Genomic DNA, 27,266 nt, shown 5'->3' with positions numbered 1-27,266 from the left:
ATCATTTGTAGTTTGTTGTGTCAGTTTAAAGCAGTTTGTCTTTGCTTGTCAAGGTATCAAGAGATTTAAAATGTTTGATTTTGTCAAGAATTTTACAGTGCATGGCAGAAAAAGGCTGCAACATGTAGTCCATTCATGCAACACCACATGACCCTAAATGCAGGCTGCTTCACCAGTTCTCATTGCTACCAGTGATGCTCAAGTGTTAATGTTTTTGAAACAATATTTCAAGCTGTTGATTATGAGCATTCATTGCCTGAAAGTCACATTCAGGTAGTATGAATTGTCCTGGTGTGACATAAATATTTTAAGCATATGCAGTCTTAATGTGATTATCACTGGAATGTTGGATTGTGATTCCATCTTATTCCTCCTCAGGGATTTGAGTACCATAGCCTATGCAGCTCAGAAGGCCTGGTTGATCAATGCAACCCTGAAAGAAAATATCCTCTTTGGCAATCAGTACATACCAGAAAGGTGAGTCATGGATTACTTCCTTGCTGTCTTTTTTTTTTCCTCACCTTATTACCGCCATGTTCAGAATTGTGAGGAAGATATTAAAAATAGAATGCAGAAATGTTATGTATGTCATTGTTTAGTTGATTGAAGGTCTTGAAGATGGTCAAGAAAATTATGTAAGGAATACTGCAAAAAGAAAGAGATAACCCTGCCTTTCCTTTGAAGGTATATCTGAGACGCATAATCTAGTGTAAGGACCTTGTTGCTGTTCTCTACTTCTTTCCCTGTGAGAGTCACACAGATAGGTAGGAGACTTAATTTTTAACCTGTTGCTACCACAGTGTTTGACAGAAGGTCATGGACAATTTTAATTGCATTTAATGCTGGTGTTTTGGGGATAAGTTTTGTTTGAGCAAAGTTTTAGAAAATGATATAAGTCACTGTAGGTGCTGCTCCCTTTCATAAACTCTGCATATTATGAATTTGTGGGGGTGGGGGATGGAGATGCGCATGTGTGTGTGTGTGTGTGTGTGTTTGTTGTCCCCGCCGAACGAGTTCGAGCAGGGGACTATGAAACGGGCTCCGTACGTGTGTGTGTCCGTGTGTCCGTCCGTCCGTCCGTCCGTCCGTCCGTGTGTCCGTCCGTGTGTGCGTCCGTGTGTGATCAAAATCTTCAATTTGCTACTTCTCTGTCATTTATGAGCCAATTTTGATTCTGTTTGCTTTATATGATAGCACTACATGGGAGCTTTGAAACTTCTACACAGAATTTCAGTCGTGACCTTTGACCTTGACCTTTGACCTATATTGTACATTTTGCTACAAAATGCTACTCCTTCGCCATTTCTAACCCGATTTCGATTCTGTTTGCTTTATGTGATGGCACTAGGTGAGGGCTTCAAAACTTCTACACAGAATTTTGACCTTTGACTTCTTTGACCTTTGACCTTGATTTTTGACCTGTATTGTTCATTTTGCTACAAAATGCTACTCCTTCGCCATTTCTAACCCAATTTCGATTCCGTTTGCTTTATGTGATGGCACTAGGTGAGGGCTTCAAAACTTCTACACAGAATTTTGACCTTTGACTTCTTTGACCTTTGACCTTGATTTTTTGACCTATATTGTACATTTTGCTACAAAATGCTACTCCTTCGCCATTTCTAACCCGATTTCGATTCCGTTTGCTTTATGTGATGGCACTAGGTGAGGGCTTCAAAACTTCTACACAGAATTTTGACCTTTGACTTCTTTGACCTTTGACCTTGATTTTTGACCTGTATTGTTCATTTTGCTACAAAATGCTACTCCTTCGCCATTTCTAACCCGATTTCACTTCTGTTTGCTTTTTGTGATGGCACTAGGTGAGGGCTTCAAAACTTGTACACAGAATTTTGACCTTTGACTTCTTTGACCTCTGACCTTGATTTTTGACCTATATTGTACATTGGCTACAAAATGCTACTCCTTTGCCATTTCTAACCCGATTTCGATTCTGTTTCCTTTATGTGATGGCACTAGGTGAGGGCTTCAAAACTTCTACACAGAATTTTGACCTTTGACTTCTTTGACCTTTGACCTTGATTTTTTACCTATATTGTACATTTTGCTACTAAATGCTACTTCCGGCGGGGACATATATTACGCACCGCGTAATTTCTACTTTTCCTTGTTTACTTATGTTTGCTTGTGCTCATCAGTCATGTGTGAATGTCTCCACCCATCAGGTATGAGAGGGTGATCAAGGCATGCTGCTTGCAGCCAGATATTGACATCCTTCCAGCTGGTGATGAGACGGAGATCGGTGAGAAGGGCATTAACCTCAGTGGAGGCCAGAAGCAGAGGGTCAGTGTGGCCCGAGCCATGTACAGCTTCAACAACATTGTCATACTGGTCAGTATCTCTCAATCCGTGTTATCTTTCTCTATCTCCCTTTTCTTTCTTCCTTTTGCTCTTGCTTTCTCTCTTTCTCATAAAGATGGTTTGGTTCATCTGTTCCATTGCTGTCACACTTCCACAGTAACCTGTTATTTCTAGCCATGTGGTATTTTGACAGTGTTATTAATTTGGGAGGGATATATAAATATATTCGTATATGCCATATATTTCTCTGCCACTTAAAATGTTGTGGAACATCCATATGATTTAATGTAGAGTGTGTCCTTGAATAGTTAAAACCTTTCATTTGCAAAGCATCGCAACAAAATGGTGAAAATAAAAGGTCTGTCAAAGGTGAAAAGAATAGCTTGTCTTCTAAACACATCACATTATGCTTTGTGGGACATAATGTGCTCTGTGCATAAAAACCTCACAAACTTAGCAACTGAAGGGAAGGGGAATTTATGCGGTGTTGAAGTCTTGGGAGACCAGTTTTGATGCTGAACCCTGCACAAATATTAAAAGCCCTTCCATTCAGGCATATGAGTAACATATCAGGGGTTTTAAGACCAATCTGAAAGATCTGAAAGATCTGCTATATTTCTGCACCCAATTTTGACCAAACAGAATCAAGGATCCATCTAATGTGGTATATCTTGTGTGATGTATTACTGGTGTGCATTTATGAATGAAATGTGTCTGACAGAAAACAAAAAATATAAGAAGGACACATCTAAATTGCTGGAGTGTTGAGAGAAGAAGTCAATTTTCAAATTAATATCACAGTCATTGTTAGTCATTTAAATAGTATTTCATGTGATTTGCCAGACAGTGCCTTAAGGACAAGCACTGGGTAAGGCTAGATTGCTTTGTCCAAGGGTCAGATAATCCCTAGCTGGATTTCTGGCCGGCAGGAAGCAGAGAGGTTGTGCTCAAGTCATCACTTATTCTTGTTGGACATCTAACCTGGACATTGCACATTTTTTATTGAGAAATCCCTGCCCCATTCCATTCATGCAGGATGACCCCCTTTCTGCCCTGGACGTCCATGTTGGCAGCGACATGTTCTACCGTGGCATCGTGGAGTTCCTCATCGGCAACCAGCGGACGGTCATCCTGGTCACCCACCAGGTGCAGTACCTGGAGCACGCTGACCAGGTGAGCAGGATGTGAGATGCACAGACGGAAGTGCTGTCATTGATGGAGAATGGAGAACGATGGTGATAGCTGACACTGTAAAAGACGAAATTTTCACAAATTTTGCACAACCAGGAACAAGTGTGAAATTGAAAGCATGCAAATTCTTTTACTTGTCATATGTTCCACTACGTAATGTCTTGATGCCGCGGAATTAAAAACATGTGATATTCATCTTACCTGGCAGAAGGTGAAAATTTACACATTTATAGTGACAGATGATGTGTGATGATATGATCGTGGAACAGGTGACAAGACAGCAGCAAAGCTGAGATACAAAATGTATTTTGATATGAACTCAGCTTATCAAAATGATGCTGAGAATAGACCAGGGAAAATATCATACATTTTAGAGGGAAATGGGGAGAAAAGGTGCTAGTTTTCAGTCCCTCATGCCAGAAATTTGTTTCAAATGATGGGGAAATCTGAGAGGACTGTAATGATGATGACCACAGGTGCTGTTGTATAATGCTGTTCACTGATAACTTTACATTTGTTAAATGTAAAGCCTAGCTACAATTTAGGCATTCATGATTTTTGAAAGTATTCAGTCAGACAACCAGCCAACATTTATTCACTCCCCTCATCAATTTGTGAAATATGTGTCTCCTTGGTTTAACACGATAGGTTATCTACATGAAGGATGGTCTGATCGGTCACAAGGGGACCATGAAGGAGATTGGGGAAAAGGACCCGGATCTGATGGAGCTGTGGGACGTTACAGTGAAGGAGATCACCGAGTCCGAGCCAGAGTCCGAAGACGAGACAAAAACTGCCCACGAACGCAAGAAGCTGGTCAGACAGGTGTCACAAACAGATGAGGTCAAGCTGAAAGGTACTTTGATGTTATTTTTGGAGAATGTCAGGATACGTTTTTCGTTCTTGTCTCCTCCTATAAACTTTGACTTGATGAGGAAAATATATGTGAGTTGCATTTGTGTAACAAATTCAAGAGTTTGAATTAGTAAAAAATGAGCAATAATACACCATATTTTGTTTTGTCTGTTGCATGAATGCGTATGTGCTTTCTTTGCGCGTGAACTCTTGCTCCAAGTGCAAGACACAACTTTAGTGTAGACTCTACTATAAGTTTTAATAAGTGCTTTTTATTGCTGCTTATGCCTTCTTTAGATACTGATAAAGACATAGTCAATGAGAATTACATTAAATTGCTTTATTTCATGGAATACTAGGAAACTTGTGAGTCATTAGGGCCAGTATTTGATGGTTTTCTACTCGTTGCCATTCAATATTACATGATCCTTCTGCTTGAGGGGTATATTTAGTAGAGCAATATGCTCTCAATCTGGTATGATACGATAGAGTACACTTCAGTTCAGGTTGGTTTGCTTTGAGTGCTCGAGAGCATGACCATAGTATCAACCATGATTTTTTTCATGGATTCATATTTCATACTCCATGATATCAGAGACTCTGGTAGTTTTGCAGAACTGTACAGCTGAGATTTTTTTTTTTTCCAAAACTGGAAACACTGTTATAAACAGTGCCTTCAAGATTGGTTAATCCAAGGCTTGACACTAACGGTGGCCCGGGGCCACCAAAAACGCACGTCGGGCCACCAAAATTTCAGAAATGAAGAATATGGTGGCCTGATCGGGCCACCCAAAAAGGTCAGATGTTTGCCTTTGGGCCACCAAAAATAAACGTTAGTGTGGAGCCCTGGTTAATCTATGCTTATTTCTTTGATAAGACATTTTTCTGTGGAAAGATGCTCGAGGTGGTAGCGTCTTAAGGGATGCTGTAGTTCTAGATTCCACCAAATGATTATTAGTCATGAACAGTGTGTAAACGTAAATAAAGTAATGATGAATTCATTCATAAGGAGGCCAAAATGTAATCTGAACCAAAGTGATGTTTTACTGGACGAAAATTTGTTATGTGGTGTTTCCTTGCAGAGGCAGAAAAGGGAAAGGATGGAGGTGGAAAGATCATAGAGAAGGAAGAGCGAATCACAGGCTCTGTCTCCTTGAAGTACTACTGGTACTACTTCACAGTCTTCAGTCCCTTCGTCTTCTTCGTAGTCGTCATTTTGGCAGCGGCACAGTGTGCAGCCCAAGCAGCCACCAACTTCTGGCTCTCAGCCTGGTCCGATGCTGGCGCCAACAAGACTAACATCACCAAGGTAGGAGTCTTGGATCAATCAGAAATCAGGTCCTGATCATAATCACAAAATGTGAACCAAGTCTCCCTTTGAGTGAGTCACTTCTTCATATCTTTGCTGGGGCGACAAGACCTCGTATCTACAAAATGTCAAATGTTCAGGAGAGCAAAAATACATGGCAGCCAAAGCACTTTATCAAACGGGAGAGTCCTTCCTTTGACATGCCGCGGTGGCTCCACTTTTGGGGTAAGTACAGCTAGGATTTAGACAGAACATCACTTAACTAATTATCTGACCATTATCTAAAAAGTCATTTTCACCAAAATTTCAGATACGAGATCTTGTCGCCCCAGCGACGATGTACTTCTTTAGCCAACCCCAGCGACGATGTACTTCTTTAGTTCACCTGAGCCAACGGCTCAAGTGAGCCATTGTGATCATTCATTGTTAAGCAATTGCCTTGCGCCAAGCACCATGTATAAAGTTTAAGATTTTCAGCTTCTTTTTGAAAACTCCATGATCGGTTTTCAACAAATTTGGCAGGTATTATCAGCATGATGATAAAGTTTTTTTTTTCTGAATATCCACCATTCTTCCCCCTTCCCCCCAGAAGGGGACCTCGTAAGGGGTCCCAAGAGCCCCCAAATACGAGAATCTCAAAAAAGAAAATCTATAAAACCAGAAATGCTCTCAATAGATATGTTGTCGAGTTTACTTTCAAATTTGTTAATGGCTCATCGAGGGGTGACCCCATTGATTGGGACCGAATTGGAAGCCATTTTTCACATTTTGATCTTCTTTTTGAAAGTGCGTGGTCAAATATTCTTCAAACTTAACAGATCGCTAGTATGACAGAATATGCTAATTGACACCATGCCTCCCTAAAAGACCACCCTCCCCGCATTTGCTGTGTTTTTTTATAAGTAATAGTCTGCGAGAATGCAATACTCCGGTGAGCACAAAATCCCTGGGTCTCTTGTTTTCTATTAGCTCAGTACTTCCACCTCAATCGCAAGTCTTGTGTTTTTGCTGATAGTGGTTCCCATGTCCCACGTTTATCATGGTCATAGTTTTGACAGTATGGAGTACAGCAGCACCATGATTTTTTTTTTTCTCTACCCAAGTGGTAATCATCCCTCAGCTGCTATGACCTAACTTCATGCAACCTTTAGGAATCACAGTTTCTTAGTGGATCATGTGAATGTGGAACACTCACCTCTGTCGCCTTCATGAAATCCATGTGCATCATGCAGGAAGAGGCCCAGGAGATTGTGGACGAGTACCTTGGCGGCTATGCCGGCCTGAGTCTGGCTAACATCATCCTGGGCCTGATCTGGACCACCGTGATGCTCATCGGGGCACTCTATGCTTCACGCACCATGCATAAACTCATGCTGGAGAGGATTATCCATGCTCCGCTAAGGTGAAAAGAGCGCGATGTTACAAATATGTCATTATTTTATATGGTTTAGTCAAGTCAATCACCTGTCAACTATTTAATAAACATTACCATGTGATTATAATGTACTCCCTGTAGCAGAACATTTTTTTTGGGGGGTGGGGGGTGGGCAGATGTTGTCTCTTTGTAGAACAAGAGGCAGACAAGGGAAGGAGGAGATGATAAGACTAATGCATGCAATTGAACGTGCACCATGAGCACGAGGTAAAAAGACACTGAAGCTTTTTAAAGTTGGGCATAGTCAACTGCGGTAAAAGCTTTAATTTTTGGGAGGGTTTAATTTTTGTGAATTTCAAAAATCACTGCTGGACTGCAAATTTAACAACATGCGAAAATGTTGCCATACGCTAGGCTAATATTTCACTTACGACAAGCCTCGGTGTCAAATTGCAAAAACTACATTTCGCAACAATATCCAAGACCTCCCCATTCGCAAAAATATCTGTAAGCAAAAATAAGAGCTGATACAGTACAATATGTAGCTGTGGACTTGTCAATAATGCAGTGGAAGTGGCTTCCACAGGACATTCAAATCGAAATTATGCTTAATTCTCAGAGTCCTATGATTAAAACCATATGATATCACAGATGATGCCTTTTGTTGTCAAAATACAGGGAATGTTCTGACCTGAGAGTTTGAAAATGCTATTTCAAATGTTTTTTTTCCCTGTCCATGAGCAGCTTTTCAAACCCCTCGAATGGATCACTCTGTACATTCATTTTCATGTCATTCTTTTTTGAACAAGTTTCTTGTCTTGAACACACAATGAAAGTGTCTGGCACATTAGGCAGGTCCTTAATAATATCTGTGAAGCAGACATACGTAAGTAGGATGGCAATGCTATCTGCTGATAAGCAAGGTAGTGTATGCAGGGTTCTTGTTAATTTTTTTGACAGCAGGTAATTAGTCATTCACAGGCGGTTACCAAATTGGCCGGGGGTCCAGGGGGCCGCGTTGGCCCCCTGGTGGGGTTTAGGCTGAAAGGAAAATAGCATTCTGGAGGGCCATTAGTGGCTTAAAATGACACCAGAGTTACACTCTCTACAGACTGTGAGAAATACAAAAATCCACAAGTTTAGAAGGAGAACTGCAGGCAAAAAATGTTACAATCTCCAATGATCATGTCATGATGTGCCTGCTACATCCTATTCCTACTGCTTTAGATTTCTAACTAGGCCTACATGAACTAGTCTACAGTACTTTCATAATATGAACATAGGGATATTTTCAAACTGTGCAAAATGAAACATAAATCTGAATAATATATAACTACACAATCCAGACTTATATTCAGAATATTTACTGGAAAAAAATCAACATGAAATTGACATTTGTTTTTGTCCACGCAGCCAGGGCTCGACACTATAACGTCGGGCCACCAAAAAAAAAGTTGGATGTTTATACTTTTGGAAATGAACAGCGGTATCAATCGACTCCATAAGATGCTAAAATAAATGTCAGATGTTTCTTTTAATTTTGGAAATTAATAACGGTAATAATCGACCCCGTAAGATACTAAAATAAATGTTGGATGTTTGCTTATAGTTTTGGAAATGTATAACGGTAAGATTCAGCTACGTAGGGTGATAAGATTAATGCCAGATGTTTGATTTTGCGTGCGGAAATGAAGAAGGATAACATCCGGCTCCGGAAGATGCTGAAATAAACGTCGAATGTTTGCTTTGACATTCGGAAATGAATGATGATAATAATATTCAACTCCGAACGATGATGAAATAAATATCGGATGTTTGCTTTTACTTTCGAAAGTAAATAGCAATAACATACGGCTCCGGATGATGCTAAAATAAATGTCAGATGATTGCTTTTACGTTCGGAAATGAATAGCAGTAATATCCTGCTCCATACAATGCTAAAATAACTGTCGGATGTTTGCTTTTAAATTTCGAAATGAATAGCAGTAACATTTAACTGCGTTCGATGGTAAAATTAGTGTTTGATGTTTGCTTTGACGTTCAGAAATGAATAACAATAGTATTCAACTCTGTACGATGATAAAATCAATGCCGGATGTTTGCTTTTACGTTCGAAAGTATAAATAGCTACAGTGGATGCTAAAATAAATGTCGAATGATCCCTTGACGTTCGGAAATGAATAACAATAATATTCAACTCCGTACGATGATGAAATAAATGTCTAATATTTGCTTTTATGTTCGAAAGTAAATAGCAATAACATTCAGCTCTGGAAGATGCTAAAGTTAATGTCGAATGTTTGCTTTGGCGTTCGGAAATGAATAACAATAGTATACAACTCCGTACGATGATAAAATAAATGCCGGATGTTTGCCTTTACGTTCGAAAGTAAATAGCAATAATGTTCAGCTACGGAAGATGCAAAAATAATGTCGAATGATCCCTTGACGTTCGGAAATGAATAACAATAATATTCAACTCCGTACGATGATAAAATAAATGTCTGATGTTTGCTTTTATGTTTGAATGTAAATAGCAATAACATTCAGCTTCGGAAGATGCTGAAATAAATGTCGGATATTTTCTTTGACGTTCGGAAATGAATAACAATTGTATTCAACTCCGTACGATGATAAAATATAAAGTACCGGATGTTTGCTATTATACGTTCGAAAGTAAATAGCAATAACATTCAGCTCCGGAAGATGCTAAAATAAATGTGGAATGATCCCTTTGACGTTCGGAAATGAATAACAATGATATTCAACTCCGTACGATGATTGAATAAATGTCTGATATTTGCTTATGTTCGAAAGTAAATAGCAATAACATTCAGCTCTGGAAGATGCTAGAATTAATGTTGAATGTTTGTTATGGCGTTCGGAAATAAATAACAGTAGAACTCCGTACGATGATAGAATTAATGCCGGATGTTTGCTTTTACGTTCGAAAGTAAATTGATAACATTCAGCTCCGGAAGATGCTAAAATAAATGTCGAATGATCCCTTTGGCGTTCGGAAATGAATAACAATAATATTCAACTCCGTACAATGATTGAATAAATGTCGGATGTTTGCTTTTTCTTTTGAAAGTAAAAAGCAATAACATTCGGCTCCGGAGGATGCTAGAATAAATGTCGGGTATTTGCTTTTCCATTTTGAAATGAATAACAGTAACATTCAGCTGCGTTTGATGGTAAAGTAAATGTCTGATGTCTGCCTTGACGTTCAAAAATGAAAAACAGTAAAATTCGGCTCCGTACAAAGCTTAATTGTCAGATGATTCATTTCACTTTCGGAAGTGGACAGCAGTAATTTTCGGCTCCGAACGATAATGAAATAAATGTCGGAAGTTTGCTTTTAAATTTGGAAATGAATAACGGTAATATTCTGCTCCGTACGATGCTAAAATAGATAACAGATTGATGCTTTTACATTTGGAAATGATTAACGGTATCAATCGGCTCAGTTAGATACTAAAATAAATAGCGGATGTTTGCTTTCACATTCGGAAATGAATAAGGAAAACATACAGCTCCGTAAGATGCTAAAATGAATATCACGCACGCGTATCTCGCGAAAAACAAAATCGAATGATTTCATCAATAAATTAGTAGGAACATCGGAAGGTATTTCTGTGTCCTCCTATCGCGTGGTTTAGGAGAAAACATGAACTACTCTGCAAAACGGGAACAAGACATGGATAGCGTTAATTTGGTTTTCGATGTTCCGTTCGTCGCGTGTTTGAAAGCGGCAAGTCAAGAAATGGAACCTCGCGAAAAGGAAATGGAATGACTATGATTATGTTATGTGGTAAAGAAGAAAATTGGGAGGAGCAGTACTCGGTTATTCGTCACAGATAATAAGCGGTAAAGAAGGATAACGGCGGGACTGAAACATGTTTGTTTCTGAGTCTTCCCGCTTCAGATAGTATAGCGCTCGTTGCATGCCAGCTCGTACGAGTACATACTGACTCGCGTACAAATCGAGCGGGCACAGTAGTGTCAGTGTGCACTGCGCGCGTGCAGTTTCGAATTGAAACTATTTTTTCTTTATTTTTGTTATTTTTATATATTTTTTTCTTGTTCTTTTTAAAAAATTTTTTTTCAGTGAAGCCACAGGCGGTTACGATCGGCGTTACAGCCGGTAAAAATAACCGGTTACCGGCTATTAACAAGAACCCTGTGTATGAGGAGTGCTTCTGTGAGCACTTATTCTGCCTGCTAAAAGCCTGTGTTTGTTGTAGCTGTACTGCAACCCTGTGTTTGTAATGAGTTTGTTGTTGCCTCTAAGTTATGTTGTGATCTTGTAATGTCAGGAGAAAGAGAATGGGAGGCATGTCAGTGGCATAAGACATTTAATACACCCTCCATCTAGTCCTTTCAGGATACCTCATCTTTCTGATGGACAATTCACAAATGTCATTATTACTTTCTATGGGTCTGATTTGTGAAACACCTAAATAGATGAGGATCTTCTTCTTTGTCCTTGTCTTTGTTGTCTTCATCATCCTCATCTCTGTCTTCTTCTTTGTCATCGCCATCTTTGTCTTCTCCTCAGTTTTTCTCCTGTCTTCGTCTTCTTCTTGTTACCTCAGCCAAAGGGGAGGTTATGTTTTCGTTACCGTTGGTTTGTTTGTTAGTTCGTTAGTTAGTTCGTTTGTCCGTGTGCAAAATAACTCAAAAAGTAGTGAACGGATCGGGATGAAACTTGCAGGAAAGGTTGAGAATGACACAAGTAACAAACGATTTACTTTTGGTAGTGATCCGAGAATTTTGGGGGAATTTATGAAGGATTTTTGATATTTTGGCAGGTAGGGTCAATGAACTTGGGAGTTCAGGCTGCGCGTATTTGAGGTTTGCATGCGCGCACTAAAGAGCGTGCTCTAATTTCTGCTAGGGCGAGACGTGCTGTGCAGCTGAGGGCTTATGACGTAACAAAGGCTTCTATATTGGGAAGTCGGGCGGCTTTCAGCACACAATGCAGTACGTATGGGTGGAAATCACTGATCTCTGTAGAAGAACAAGATCATTGATGGAAATAGGGCTGCATGCTTGGCGGAGGTCTGCGCTCTCAGAGTACTTCTCTTGTTTGATGATGACAGCCAGGTTTTTCCTGTCATGTGTCCATTTCTGTGAAACAAACTCTTTCTGCTTTTCTCCTCCCAAACCAACGTGTGTATTAAACCTAACAGTATGTAATCATAACTAGGTTGACATACGCATTAGCATGTTAGCATGTAGATACCGTGAGAGAATGCTTGCCTTCACGTACTGCCTGCATTATTTTCTGGCACCAGGTTCTTTGACATCACACCCATTGGACGAGTCTTGAATAGATTTGCATCCGATGTTCAAGTCTTGGACCAGGTCAGTGATCTGCTCTTACTACCTTTGTCATCTCTTGCCTGCGTACTCACCAAGTTGGCATGACATACCTTTAATAATAATTATGTAAACGTCTATAAGGCGTAAATGTAGGGCCAGTCGGACTTCAGCCACATTTTCTTTCATAAAGAAGAATAATGGCATATGTTTAAGGTTTTCATCTGGTCTTGTTTTGAAAGCCAAGGATTATGAATTTAGTCCGGCAATCAACTCATCAAACAAACAATGGTCAAACGACTTACCTCTTTAAGATACAACCTTTCGCCTGTTTGTGAATGAGAAAAAGAAAGTATTTATTGGCATGATGTGAATAGGGCCATTCAGTTTCATTTTATTTCCTGTTCATACTGCAAAATTATTATTCATTTTTTACTTGTTTGTGTATGTGCGTGTGTTTGTTTGTGTAGTGGAGACAAGGTGTTTATATTTACATTGAAATACCAAGTTTGTTTCAGCTTGTGATGTATAACTACTGTCTCCTGTCATATTTCTACTGAGCAGCGTATGGGTCAGCTCATAGCCCAGGGACTGAGGTTCACATTCGCTGCAATCTCTGGCATTATCGTCAACGCCATCGTCTCCTGGTATTTTGTGGTTGCCATAGCGCCTGTGACAATCTTCTACATTCTTCTCATGAAGCTCTTTATCACAACCTCTCGGTGAGTTCATAATCATTACTCTTGGTTTTGTGGTCCTCACCACTCTTGTCATGACTTTTCATCATCAAATGATTCAGAATCTTTGTTTGCAGAATCTGTTTTTATTTTTGACTCTTTTTTTTTTATAGGGGATCACAAGAAATTCTGGTCTATCATAAATTATTTTCATGTTGCTAGCCTTGTCAATTTACAAATAGCATATTCTCAAAGAATTTGAAGAACTCTTGTATTCAGTATGAACTTCTGTGACTTATTTACCGTTTGTATTTCAAACAAGTAAACCATGAAATGCTTGGAATTTTTTTGTGACTCTTCAGAGAGCTTCAGAGACTGGAAAGCATCAGTCGTTCACCGATATTTGCCTACTTCTCCGAGACCTTGGGAGGTCTCTCAACTATCAGAGCTTATGGGTGAGAGCAGTGTGTCTTTTCTTGTCTTTGCATTGCTGGGATAAATTATACTGCCCCAGCAAATGAAAACTCATAGGTTCAAACAGCATTACTTAATATTTCAGAGAGCATTTTATGCATGTCTTCAGGTTTTGTAATTCTGGTCAACTAATTGTGGAAAAGTTAGATCTCAGTTATCTAGAAATAATGATAGCATACAGAACTATCATAATTTCATTTTAAACTCATGGTTGCATGTGATGAAATGGATGTTTACGTTAACTTTTAGTTCATATAATGAGAACATTAGGTTAACCCGTTCCTTCCGCAATTCTCAGAGTGCCTTTGATGCCCCCAAACGAGATTCTTTTTGCCCGTCGACAGAGAGGCACACAGGTTGGTAATCCAGCTGTGTGAAGGCAGTAGCGGTTCATTGTGTCCCCCTTCTACGGTCAACTACATGTGCCCGTGAACAATGGAAATATCGATCGGGTGCGAGGTATGAATAGAGCGTGCGCTGATGAGCTCTCAGAATCTTTTGTTCTACACAAAACCAGGTACCTGAATGAGGTGACTGGGGTCAGCGAACCCGCATTTCTAACTGATCTCAGCCTTGATCATTATGTACATGTTCGTACGAGTTTACAGCAGAACAAGCAAAAGACTAAATCAGGAAAAGGTACATAATACTGTAAAACCCCCCTTTTTTTAAACAGCAGGAGAACAAATCCTAATAGAATGAACTCTGATCTTTTTATCAAACCCACTTTTCTGAGCATTTTAACACAAAGAAACATGAATTTATAAATTGTAGGTGACTGAAGCAGGCACCCTTGTCTTCATTTTGTGAACCTGGTAAACCCGGTTCCCGTATATCAGTTGCTCCCACGGGAACCTGGTAAACCAGGTTCCCGTAAGGAACGGGTTAATACACAAAAGCTACTAGGACTGTTGGAAAATTGTAAACTCAACTGAAGCTGATCTGGATATACAGTATTCACAACATCGCTTTCTAGAGTTTTCAATTGACATGTTCTTGCTTACACTCTGTGTAGTAGACTGTCTAGTAAACCTGTTTTATAGAGCCAGTGCATTTCTGCTTGTTTTCTTTAACAAAATTTTGCTTTCTCAGTCTCAACAATCGGTTCCAGATGAAGATTCTCAACAAGATCGAGACCAACAACACAGCATTCATTTACTTGCAGACGGGCAATAGATGGCTTGGGGTTAGACTGGTAAGTGATGAACTGTGACCTTACTGTTTTAATGCCATTTTGAGGCAGTAGTGCTAGGGTATTCATTTGGCGTGTTGTCATGCACCAAACACTGGATTTTACTCTAAATGAGGAATATTTTGCAGTGTGAAAATTTACCTAGTAAAAAGCAAATATATTTTAGAAATTTAAAATGTCTTTTGAGAGAACTTTTCTCCGACAGATTATAAGCAAGCAACGTTCATTTGGATTAATTGTGAGAAAATTTCTACTTTATCTGTGTGATAATAAACAGAGAGATAGATGCGATGTCAACTGCATGTTTAGATGATGATGCTGAATTTTATACTGAGACTTTGTGAAGAATACCAAAGGAATTGATTCAAAGAACTTTACTCAAAATAGAATGGTTTGAGTAAGTCCTTGACTTTTATGAGGTATCTTTTTGTGGCATCTTACCCTGGTTATTAAGGGGGAGAACCAACATTGAACTACAGAGAAAACATACCCACCATTTCCTACCTCAACCCTTAAAAAAAAGTAATCATTGAATATCAAATGAGAATTATTTTCATACCTTGTCATAACAAGGAAAGACTTGTGAGTGTAAAATGCTGCTGTTGCTCCTGATGTTTGACTTGTCTTGTGACACTGAAGAGCCATAAAATTGTGTCCAAAACAAAATCATGTGTCCTTGCTGGTATTGTGTGGGCATTATGCCATGATTGAACCCTTTCATGAAGAGCTGATTTTGCTGTAACAAATAGTTCCCATTGACATCTGCCGGACTATACTGAGGACTTAGGCTTCAGCAGGCTAAGAGGCATCATTACCTTACAGTAGAGGTGATGATCTGAACATCCTTTATGTGCCTGGGCAATTAGCTTAATCTTCCAAGCTTAGTCACCAGCATTCAGTAATCCATCTAACTGTTGCAGATTAGCAAACCCACTCAGGTGTAGTAATGTGTCTCAACCTAGCAAGAAGTACTTAGTGACACAGTGGGGATTAGGGGGATTAGATAATCTCTATTCATTGGCAATTAGTTTCCAGATGTGAGTGCCAGTGGGCAAAGAAAGCAATCCAGCATGCCTGCTAATCAATGGACAAAGCAGAGATGGGGCTGAACTGATCCCCAAATACTTGGCAAAGATACATAATTATTTTTCTTGTAGTGTACACTTACAAAACTGTACAAGGTTTGTTTAGCACGTATCATTATTTGTGTCAATGAAACTATGTCTGTAAAGATTAATTTCTTATTCAACAATCTTTTTTCCTGTGTGCCTTTGTCATTTGCAACAGGACACGATAGGAGCTTTGGTCGTGTTCATCTCTGGTATATCCAGCCTTGCTGCAGCTGCTGCTGACCCGGCAAACTTTGGTCCCAGTCTTGTGGGTCTTGCTATTACATATGCCATGTCGGTGAGTCACAAATGGACCTCTTTAGTTGTTCACAATCAATAATTCTATCATATCCACCTAACTGCAATTCTGTGAGAAATGGAAAAACTTTCCTTAGCCGAAACTCTAAATTTGTGATGGGATTATTCTGCATGAAAATTCCTGCTACTTTGATTTGAAATAATGAAAAGCTAGTAGTGAAGTTGGTTCAACCAATCAGAATCCAGTGTTTAAGCCCTCCTTGCGGTATCTCTGGTTGATTTAGATATTGCGTTTTTTATGACAAAGACTTCCTCTTAGAGAAATGTGGTTGTTTTCTTTTCTTTTCTTTTTTTATTTATCATTTATCTTATATGTTGTCTGTGTGATTCCAGTTTGTTACATTACAGCATTTTTTTATATATTTTTTTTTTAGCAAGTTGAACATATTCAGTTGTGCAGAAGTACATATTTCTTCATGTTGTGTGACATGTAAAGTATGTTTAACACTACTGTCATTGCCTATGTCAGCTTTACTATTCTATTCTTTGTGGTAAGATTATTGATAGCAATGCATTTTCATTTGATTCCAATTAATCAATGAACTATAAACAGATGCTAAAGGCAGAGAGAAGCATTTACCAAGGGATTGTGCTGGATTATATGGCATAAAAGAGAATGATGTAAAGGAAACAGGAGATTTAATTTCCATGTATGGATAAATCAAGACCTTAGAATATGGAGTTAAATATATGATCAGCCTGCCAGCTTGGGGTCTGTTAACCCTTTACTTCCCCAGGGGAATGTACCTGCAGAAGTTTGTGATCATCTTGGCATCATTAAATTAGCTTTTACTGCAAATCGTACACTGGCAAGAGATTATGATTAATAGACCTGTGTGGGTTCATGAAATCTGCACAAATCTGCAGCAATGAATGATACGAATTGCTGTGAATATTCTGATAATTGTCTATATGTCCACCCCTTCCTCCCTGCAACCTTCTTCCTCGAAGATTGCCAGCATCTTGAACTGGGTGATACGAAGTGCAGCAGACCTGGAAATGGCCATGAATGCTGTGGAGAGGACCAACTACTATTCTGAGGTGGACATGGAAGAATATGACGGTAAGTCTTATGAGCTTTGGGTATTGTTGCTCTAGACCTCAATCTTGTTTGACACATAAACGGCATCGAAAGTTTTGCTTGGATTTGATTGATATTATGATACAGCTTATTTGCAGTGGTCATGAAGGTTCATGTCAGGGTAATTACTGGTACCTAATTTTAGCTATTGAAAGTACTTTGGAAGATGGTGATATACCTTGTACTCGTACATGTTTTTGTTTTAGAGGTTTCAGGTGTGTTAAAACAGAATTTCAAAGTGGTCCGATGTGATCCTGTAGACATCAATGTATGTTCCGTAAGGTTTGTCTCCTGTTAAATGCATTTGTATACTTTTCCTCTTCAATATTTTCAGTATTTTCAGTATATCTTTGTAAATGTTTGCTAGCTTGACTCTGTGTGTGACTTTTATTGACTGTATAAATTTATTTTTCATCAGGGCAAGGACTTTTTCATGATAAAATAACTAGGTAGTGTTTGGGGAAGAAACTCTTTTTTTTTTTTTTTTTTTAAGATGCTACATTTTGCCAGTGCTCTGGTTGCTGACATTGCAATAATTGGTTTGATTGTGTATTTGATACTCTTCTGTCTCTCTGTCTCTGTCTGTCTGTCTGTCTCTCTGTCTGTCGTCTCTAAATCATCAATATATCTTTACTTGCAGGGTTGATGTTATTTTCTTGCAAAGAGATCTGCCTTCTCAGAATTTGTTTTCAAAGCCCCAAACAGCTTGTGTGATTGTGTCTGTTCTCTTTATGTGCTTCCAATGGTAGGTTCTGTGATACCGAAGGGAAATTGGCCAGAAGACGGCCACATCATATACGAGCATGTCTCCGCCCGATATGCCAAAGACTTGGATGCCGTCCTTTCTAAAGTGTCTGTCCACTTCAAGGCTGGCCAGAAGGTGGGTGTGTAATGAGAGACAAACCAGAATACTCCATGATTACCTCCACCAAGGGAGGAGGTTATGTTTTCATTGCCGTTGGTTTGTTTGTCTGTGTGCAAAATAACTCAAAAAATTGTGAACGGATTTGAAAGAAATTTGCAGGAAAGGTCGAGAATGACCCAAAGAACAGATGATTAAATTCTGGCAGTGATTCGGAAATTTTTATGGATTTTATGAAGGATTTTTGATATTTTGGCAGGTAGGGTCAATGAACTTGAGAGTTCAAGCTGCGCAGTTTTGAGGTTTTTATACGCACACTAGAGTGCGTGCTCTAGTTTCTGCTAGGGCGAGGCACACTGCGCAGCTGAGGGTTCATGACGTAACAAAAGGCTTCTATATTAGGAAATCGGGAGATTTTCAGCATGCATACGTATATGGGTGGAAATCACTGATCTCTATGGAAGAACAAGATCATTGGTGGAAATAGCTGCTTGGGGGAGGTTTGCGCTCTCAGAGTGCTTCTCTAGTTTGCAATGTCTGCCTTTGACTTTGGACAATGTTGAAAAGAAAAAAAACAAACAACAAATCTGCCAGCAATGAGTAGAGGGAAACTTCAGCGCACATTTCAAACGACCATGATAAAAGGGTAAAGGCAATAAAAAGGGTAATGAAAGATTCACCAAAACTGAAAAAAGAACAGTTGAAAAGTACTGATGTATCATGATTTTTCATATGTTCTTGTCAAACAGTGATGACCATCACACTGTCACACCAATGTGATTATTTCCCAATGTACAACATACATGAAAATATTTAATGGAAATTTAGCTGGGGTATTACAGACAGTCAAAACATTGTAAGAATGTAAAACAAGTTTCAGAGGTCAAAAAGAAAGAAAGTAAGTCTTTATAAGTATCTACAGTATTAACAAAGCAATGAAGGGTAATTATGTTTTCATTGAACATGAAATACTTTATAGTTTTGTGATATGACTGTTGGTGGTTATGTCATAGGCTTGCAACTCTTTCATATAAGGTATTATCTTTTTATGTTGATAATCAAGCAACTTTAACTCCACCCCCTCTCCTGTAGAGCTATGACAACACTAGAATAGTTTGAGAGAAGCTTGATGCAATCATGTGCTAGTGTTGAGTAAGAGAATAGTATTATGGTGTAACCCTTGCATGCAGAGCCATCATTTGAAGCTTGAATAACAATAAATCTGTGTGAAAATTTTGCAACTCAGATCGGCATCTGTGGTAGGACGGGCAGTGGAAAGTCATCACTCACCCTGACTCTGTTTAGAATCATCGACATGTTTGAAGGTGAGTCACTAGAAGGTTTGTGTAGCAGCTAGTAGACGAGTCATTATGGGCAAGGTTGTTAACACTCGCACAGTTGATGGTGACAACAACCCATAATTCTCTTTGGTCAAGAGTAGTGAGGACGTACTGACATAATGCTGATTTCAACAGGGGTAGTAGTCAAAATAATGCTTTGTGCTGTATACAGTTTTGAGTATTTGACTGTGATCTGCTCTTCTCATTAAAAACACAACAATCTGAAAAGAATGAAATAAAAGGAAAATCAAAGAACCATGGTATCCTGCTTTCAGAAGAAAAACAATTTTTGTTTTTTTAAACTGGATATTAGTACAACTTTTCAACTGTAATGTTGTCATATTTTGTTCAATATCTCCAATCATCCACTATCAGAGGTGTAGCACTAAAGTTACTACTAAAAAAGGCACATCTGTTACCTCTGTTTACCTATTGTTCATCATACCTACCCAGTATGCAAACGTGTATATGCATGCATGTGTGTGTACATACCGGTGCATACACACGTACATGTATGTGTTAATGTACTCAGAGCTACCAAGTCTCACGCATTCTGTGTGAGACTCAAGCATTTAGGGGCCATCTCACGATCTCACGCATGGCACCCATTTTTCTCATGCATTGGGGAAAGTCTGCTAACTTGGGCCTACACTATAATATTAATAATGAGCATAGCCCAAAGGATTAAAGTGATAGTTGCAATTGAAAGTTTATTTCCCTTTTCTCTTTCAAAATAGGTAAGAATAGTCACTTATGTATGCACCTGATCGCACCATAACTTATAAGAGCTAAAAATTGAAAAAGCTCCCTACTGTGGAAGGGGTAAAAAACTCCTCCCACCCTCGCTCACGCGCACATTCGCGGGCCGAGATGCCGAGTCATGAAAATCTCACTCATAACATTTTTTTGAACTTGGCATCTCTGTGTACTGTAAAAGTGGAAATTCTCGTGGTGAGGAAATGTTCATGCATTTTGCGCAATCAGGAGCTAGCAAGAAAATGAAAGCAGGCAAATGTTTTGGTATGACATATTAGTTCTAGTAATTAAATGTCCTGATGCAGCGGAAGCAAAAACACATGAAATTCATCTTTCCCAGCTGAACGCGAAAAATTACTTTCGTGAAAATATCCACTTTTACAGTATGTATAAATATATGATGCATCACGCGTTACCCGGGGTACCGTAGTAACCCGGGTTACCGCGTTGGGTAGCGCCACCTCACGTCCATTCGAGGACAATCGCAGAGAATGCATGCACTGTGTGTGCGTGTGCATTGTCACTCCCATGCCACTGCATGTTATACGATGCATGCATGGCATGCTGTGCTAGCAATAGCGTGTGCTTCAGTGCACTGCAGTGTAGTGGCTAGCGCCGCTAGCTCCAGCACCAAAATAATTTCCACTTTTTGGCAACCCAGGGTACAACCTTTTTAAAAAAAAAAATAATTCAACAAAATGGCTGATTTTCATTTGGTACCCCGGGATACCATTTATGTCATCATATAATGTATCTTCAGATGACATTTGTTAGATTTCGGTTTGACCATGGGTAAAGTTTATATATGACCCGCGAATGCCTTTGAATGTTTCCTTTTTTTCCAGGCAACATCTTGATTGATGGCATCAACATTGGAATGCTTCCCCTGAAGGAGCTGAGGAAACGACTGGCCATCATTCCCCAGGACCCGGTTCTCTTCACTGGGACCATTAGGTTAGCCTTGCTTTCATTCCCAGTGGTCATTGACCTCACTAAATAATGAAGAGAAGGGGATGAGGGTACTTTTGATTGGCTTGTCTAGACATGTATGTATGTGGACTAAGAAAGTGCATGTTCTTCTTTAAAGCAAATATGAGTGTGAGTTATTGAAGGTTGAAAAGTGACTGTTTGCTTTTCTGTTTCTAAAAATAAGTGTAATCTTTATCTGCCTCATATTTCTTATAAATGTCCTTGGAAAGGCATATTTAACATCTCACTATTTTTTTATTTTTTTTTCATTTCCAGAAGCTAACTGTTCTTGGCATACAGAAGTAGTATGCATTAAGTGCCATTCATTCATGTTGTGCCCTTCCTAATGTTACAGCATTAAAGACACAGAGTTGCATGTTCACCTCATAATATAATCCAAACTCAACCTTGACTCACTTGATTCTTTTGTGTCAGTTTTGCACACTATTGACATGCTCTCTGTCTGTGCTTAAACCCGTTGAGGACGAGTCCCGAGTATGCTAGGCAGGTGTCTATTGGAAATCCTTGTTGTAGCAAAATCAGCCCATCCTCATCGGGTTTAAAATAATGAGATGGAGAAGATCCTATCAGTCTTTTTCTCTGCTTTTGTTTCCACTGGACAGATTTAATTTGGACCCTCTCGGAGAGAGAAGTGATGATGAGATATGGCAAGCGTTGGAGATTGCTCAGCTTAAGGCTGTCGTCACTGGTCTGGAAAAGGGTTTAGGTGAGGTCAGCAGTCCAGAGCTAATCGATTATGAGTTTACCATAAAGTTGCTGTTTCTGATCCGCAAACCTGCTTAGTGAAAGACGGTGACTGACTGCGAGCTTCAGAAGGAACATAATAAACAACAAAAAGCAGAGGGAAATGAGAGCCATCTCTCCGCCAATCAGAATCTTGCAATTTAAATTGTTGATGAGATGCATTAAGGGGTATTCTCAGCTCATTCAACGGAAATGTCGCTTTGAAATGCCCTTCAGGAGTGTTTAACACATGCTCCATCATAATTCAAGGAGTCAAAGCTTCACATCATTCTTCTTTTTTTCTTTTTTTTTTTGAATTCCATTTGTACCATGTATGCTACAACTGTCTAACATACCAGGGCTTTGCACTGAGCATGATGTCTAAATCTGTTTATAAATATCAGTAATGCAATTTAATACAAAGTGATGAAAGCCGTCACTTGGTTAATCTATAGGGCCTAGGTGTTGTGAGTTATTTTAGTAGTGGTAATCTGTAGAGCTAATGGCAAGACACTGACATTTGTGTGTGTGTGTGTGTGTGCGTGTGTTGTGAAGTCTGTAAGGACTTCTGACACTCTTGATTGTGTGTTAGAGGTCTTGTGATAACTGATCAGCAATCTGCCAGGGAAGAGTCTGTACTGACAGTCTTTTACATGACATACTTGATGCAATCTGCAATCATAAACTGTGTTCATCCTGCCCAAGGTGAAATGAAAGATCTGTGCAATGATGGCTCCTCATGTTCAAAACTCTGCCACACGTGGCTGTCGTGGAGGTTAACAAGTTTCTGCCAGGCATGGTGCATGCCTCATGCAACAATCAGGGATGCATTGATGTTGTGCCAGTATGAGAGATTTCTCAAAAAGTCAAATAATTTCTCAGCATAAATATTCTAGTTTAAAGAGAAAGTAGCATGATGAGAGCATTTCTTTGTTTTTGACAGTTTGAGCACTATGTTTGATTTCTGCTTTCATATTTTCTTCCTTCCCATGTCTGTTGATATTTCTTTGTCTACGTGAATAGATTCTGAGGTCTCTGAGGGTGGGGAGAATTTCAGCGTGGGTCAGCGACAATTATTTTGTCTGGGAAGAGCATTCTTGAGAAAGACGAAAATTCTTGTCATGGATGAAGCAACAGCATCTATCGACTTTGAAACGGTGAGCTCAAATTCTGTGTCTGCAGTCTGTTTTGTCAGCAAGTTGTGTCCAATTTAAATTTGTGCAGAACTACCTTCAAATTGTAATGGTGTATGAAATGAGATTATTTGTTGGAACTAGAGTGTTTAATGGAAAGGAAATTTATGACTATAAAAGCAAGCCCCTTCAGACCAAACGTTGAATTTTGTAGACACATTTTTGCCTTTCATCATTCGCTAAAGCAATAGGTATGTAATAGATACATATAACTGATTCCATTGTGTCCCAAATGTTACCCCAAAGGGAAATCTTTGCTGATCATTATTCATTTTAGGAGTCTTGTTTACCATGTTCGCACACCGAACTCAGCCGATGGTTTGCCAACTTGGCATATTTTGCTGAAGCAGCAACCGTACACAAATCTATTGATAAATTGCTATATGTCACAATGCACTGAAGGTGTCATTCCATTGATTACACATACAGCTTGCAGTGCACGGTGATTGAATAAGGGACTTTTCAAGTAAATTCTGATTTTCTGTTGAGGCTATGTCTTGGAAAAAGAATGTGGCTACACAGCACTTTGACAATGTTTTTCTCTCGTCTTCATCTTCAGGATCGCATTCTCCAGGAGGTAGTGGCTACAGCGTTCCAGGATAGGACAGTACTGACGATAGCTGTGAGTTCACTTCATGGTTTCTTGTTCATCTAGCACAATACAAAATCATATTATGTCACAAGCACTTTCCTCATTCACTGTGACTCCCGAGTATCACACCTGAGTGTGCACACCTGATGTGTTTGATCAACCAATGTTAAGGACTGTGCTGAGAAAGAACTTAAATTCTGTTGGAACGTGCAGAGCCCGTATAGTCAGCTTCATGAGTACTTGCTAGTAGTCAGTTGTCTTTGTGTGTGTATGTGTGTGTGTGTGTGTGTGTGTGTGTGTGTGTGTGTGTGTGTGTGTGTGTGTGTGTGTTTGTGAATGTATGGTAATAAATCATATAGATGGTCTTATGTGTACTATGTCAAAATACATGATCCTTTTTTAGGGTAAGAGATAACCCACCTACAAGTAATATTAAAAAAAGCCAAAAAAAGCCAAAAAAAAAAACCCCTAATAAGACTTGCAGAAATCGTAATACAAACAAAGCAAAACAAAATACAACAAGATGAATTCTGTGCATGTTTAAGGTTGGACTGTCGGAATATACTCACCCCTTGATGAATGCATCCCTATTCCTGACTACATATTGATGACATACCTTGATACCTCCCCCTCCCTCCACCCCACCTCAGACCTACGTAGCCCTACACAGCCAATGTCATTTAAAATGACTCTCTGTTCCTCTTACCCTCAGCACCGTGTGTCGACCATTATGGACGCAGATCGCATCCTCGTCCTGAGTGAAGGCAAGGTTGAGGAGTATGGAACACCGGAGGCCCTTCTGGCCAAGGAGAATGGCATCTTTGCCTCGCTGGTGGCCAACAACAAGTGAGGGGGGCAATTCCGCCCCCCTCGATCCTTAACATTTATGTTCCTGGTCATTAATCATCATCATGTGAACATCAAAAATGAAGAAGAGGAAATGGTTCCTGTGCCATTCCAGATTGTTTCAGAAAATTGAAATATCTCTAAGAGCTGGAATGTGCATTTTGTTTCCTTTTTTTTTCAAGAAATGAAACCGTATATTTTTATGGATGACAATCTTATTTTTGTTAAAAGCATCAAATCATTAATGTACTAGAGTGTATGGTTTGTGTGAATGTATCTGATACAGTTGATGATGCATGGATTGATAGGCAATGGCTTTTTTGACATTGTTCACATCTTTATTGTGAGATACCCATCAAAGTTGTGATTTGAAATTAGTCTTTTTTGTTTATTTCACACTCAGTTTGTCCTGTAGGTGTGCCAAAATTCAGACTGTTCCGTGAACAGTATAAGGTTTTTCCTCTGATGGCAAGTGATGGTGATTTACAGAAATTTGATACTCTATCCATCCTCATGTTGTTTTGATAATGCAGTGTGATACTCTCATTTCTTTCACATTAAACACTTCAAGGAAAGGAGAATAGATTGTTACATGTATACATAAAGAGACCATTATTATAGAAGTAACATGATTAGTAATATATTTTGGACATTACTGCTCATGCTCTAAGGCCCTTTAGACAGATTATCACACCAGCAGATGATAATTTGGTTTTGATGACGTGGAATTGAAATGGTATTAGAGGAGCTTTGCCTGGAACTAGATCTGTATACCAGATGAAACTTATGGGAAAATACTGGTATAGAGATTGTTTTCCCACTCTGTTATGTGGCCAAGAACACAGGACAGTGGTTCAATGAATAACTGGAAATATTATTGTAACTCTGGAAACAGTAGAATAACTTGATAACTGTGCTGGAATTGTGATTATACAGGTATCAAAAAATACCCATTAGACTTTAATTCACTATACAATAATTTGACATTGATATGTGGGAGTTGCTTAGGATTATTATATATGTTTGTCTAATTGTGTTTGGATCATATTAGTGTGAAAAAGTATATGGTTTTTACTCTGTTTTTATGCCTCCGCCACGAAGTGGTGCTGGAGGCATTATTATATCTGTATAGTGTTTAGGCTTTAGTTGTGTACTCCTAAAACAAAAGGGTAGGCTATTAAAGTGCATTTAAATGAGCCATGTTTTATGTGACATTTTATTCTGATCATTTGTGTTTTTTATCATCTGTATCTAGTTTGTGCCACTCCATTCCTTTCATACAAAGTCACATCTGTGATAGAATTTTTAGGCCCATTTAGAAGAAAGTAACAACCTCCAATATGTTAGACTGCTCACATGGTATTATTGTATATTTGGAAAAGCAAAATAGAGTAACAAAAAAGTTTGTGTGAGGTACTTTTTCTAAAAATAATTATGTCAGGCATCTTCTGCCTGCATGTAGAGAATAGGAAATATCTTATCAAGCAGATATTGGTATCCACATTACAGCTGTGTTGACAAAGGTGACAACACATGATTTTTTTTTCCCCGCTGTGGAGACATTGTCTGTCAGTGATAGGGTACCATTATTTGTAACTTTAAATCAGCAGGTTCAACAAGAGATCTAGGAAGAACAGTCCTTTGTTCTCAACATGTTATGTATGACATCTGGTAGATGACCTCATGATTTTTAAATTCATCTACAGAATTTCCAGTTAAAGCTTGGTATTGCCCTCTATCCAGATTATATCTTTAATCTATCAAAGGACAATTTTTTTTTTTTTTTAAATTTCATCATTCCTTGAAAGGACAGTCAAAGGGCAATCCCCATGTGTTCGGCGACATGGTGGAAAAAAAAAAAAGGAATATTGTCCTTTACAATTGTACATGGTAATTTTGTGGAGATGAAGGGTCAAAAAGCATGTTGCTGTTGCAGATGCTGTAATAGGGCATTCTTTATTTCTTTTGAAGACAGAGTGATGTGAGGTTTAAGAGGTTTCTCCTCCAGGGCCTCGTTGCAAGAAAGTTGCAATCAATTGCAAATAATTGCTAATTTTGAAACAACCATTCTGATTGGCTCAGGGTCTGCCCTATTAAGAAGACATGCATGCAACAATGATTTTGATTGGCCAGTGACAATCAGTTGCAAGTTGCGTTTAAACGCAAAGTTTCTAGCAACGGGGCCCAGGTCCATCTTCCTCTCATTTGTCATCTCTGTCACTCTGTCAAAGTCAAGATCTCTAAAGAATGTTAGATGTTGTTGTTTCCAGCAGTGCAAAAGTGCAGACTTCAGTGGAAAAAAGGCCTGGCGTCAAACAATAAAACTGGGAAGTCTTGCTTTTTAATGCTGCATTATGAAGCACTTTTGTGTCACATTTTTGTAAGAACTGTTCATGGTAAAGCTGTCTACCTTGGATTTTTTGTTGTTTTGTGGTTTTGTTCAAGTGTCAGGGATAGACTTACATTAGCTACCAACAGACAGTGATGTATTTTTCTTGTGTCTCATGTTGCATATATATATCATACTGTAATGCTTGATGTTGGTCTTTCTTTGTGCGAAATAGTCGTCTAATTATCACTTTGAAATACAAAAAAAAGAAAGAAAGAAAGTGTGAATGATGTTTGAATGAAGGATGAAGGGCTATATGAAATGAAAACCTCTTGCGAGGTTCCAGAATGCTGCCTTGAAAGAAAAACCGGTCAGTACTGAATATATATTTGAGCCACCCTAGGTAG

The 27,266-nt window shown here is 39.0% G+C and overlaps 1 protein-coding gene across 1 annotated transcript in view; it reads left to right on the top strand.

Moving 5' to 3' along the window:
* Positions 1 to 25,152, top strand: part of LOC139722906 (ATP-binding cassette sub-family C member 9-like) — a 39,940-nt gene extending 14,788 nt beyond the window's left edge. The window contains exons 13-31 of the mRNA XM_071634186.1: positions 379 to 477; positions 2,187 to 2,352; positions 3,358 to 3,495; positions 4,162 to 4,369; positions 5,451 to 5,677; positions 6,910 to 7,079; positions 12,353 to 12,422; positions 12,942 to 13,099; positions 13,417 to 13,509; positions 14,621 to 14,723; positions 16,008 to 16,127; positions 17,099 to 17,210; positions 17,978 to 18,108; positions 19,337 to 19,415; positions 21,032 to 21,140; positions 21,779 to 21,882; positions 22,923 to 23,056; positions 23,652 to 23,714; positions 24,397 to 25,152. Coding sequence (XP_071490287.1) covers positions 379 to 477; positions 2,187 to 2,352; positions 3,358 to 3,495; positions 4,162 to 4,369; positions 5,451 to 5,677; positions 6,910 to 7,079; positions 12,353 to 12,422; positions 12,942 to 13,099; positions 13,417 to 13,509; positions 14,621 to 14,723; positions 16,008 to 16,127; positions 17,099 to 17,210; positions 17,978 to 18,108; positions 19,337 to 19,415; positions 21,032 to 21,140; positions 21,779 to 21,882; positions 22,923 to 23,056; positions 23,652 to 23,714; positions 24,397 to 24,534 — 2,422 coding nt within the window. The 3' untranslated portion in view covers positions 24,535 to 25,152. The remainder of the gene's footprint in view (positions 1 to 378; positions 478 to 2,186; positions 2,353 to 3,357; positions 3,496 to 4,161; positions 4,370 to 5,450; positions 5,678 to 6,909; positions 7,080 to 12,352; positions 12,423 to 12,941; positions 13,100 to 13,416; positions 13,510 to 14,620; positions 14,724 to 16,007; positions 16,128 to 17,098; positions 17,211 to 17,977; positions 18,109 to 19,336; positions 19,416 to 21,031; positions 21,141 to 21,778; positions 21,883 to 22,922; positions 23,057 to 23,651; positions 23,715 to 24,396) is intronic.
* Positions 25,153 to 27,266: the final 2,114 nt, after the last annotated feature.

This window comes from Diadema antillarum, unplaced genomic scaffold, assembly GCF_040938485.1.
Source record: "Diadema antillarum isolate AM-2024a unplaced genomic scaffold, OU_Dant_1.0 scf00000176, whole genome shotgun sequence".
Lineage (NCBI taxonomy): Eukaryota > Metazoa > Echinodermata > Echinoidea > Diadematoida > Diadematidae > Diadema > Diadema antillarum.
This window is presented reverse-complemented; position numbering and strand designations above follow the sequence as displayed.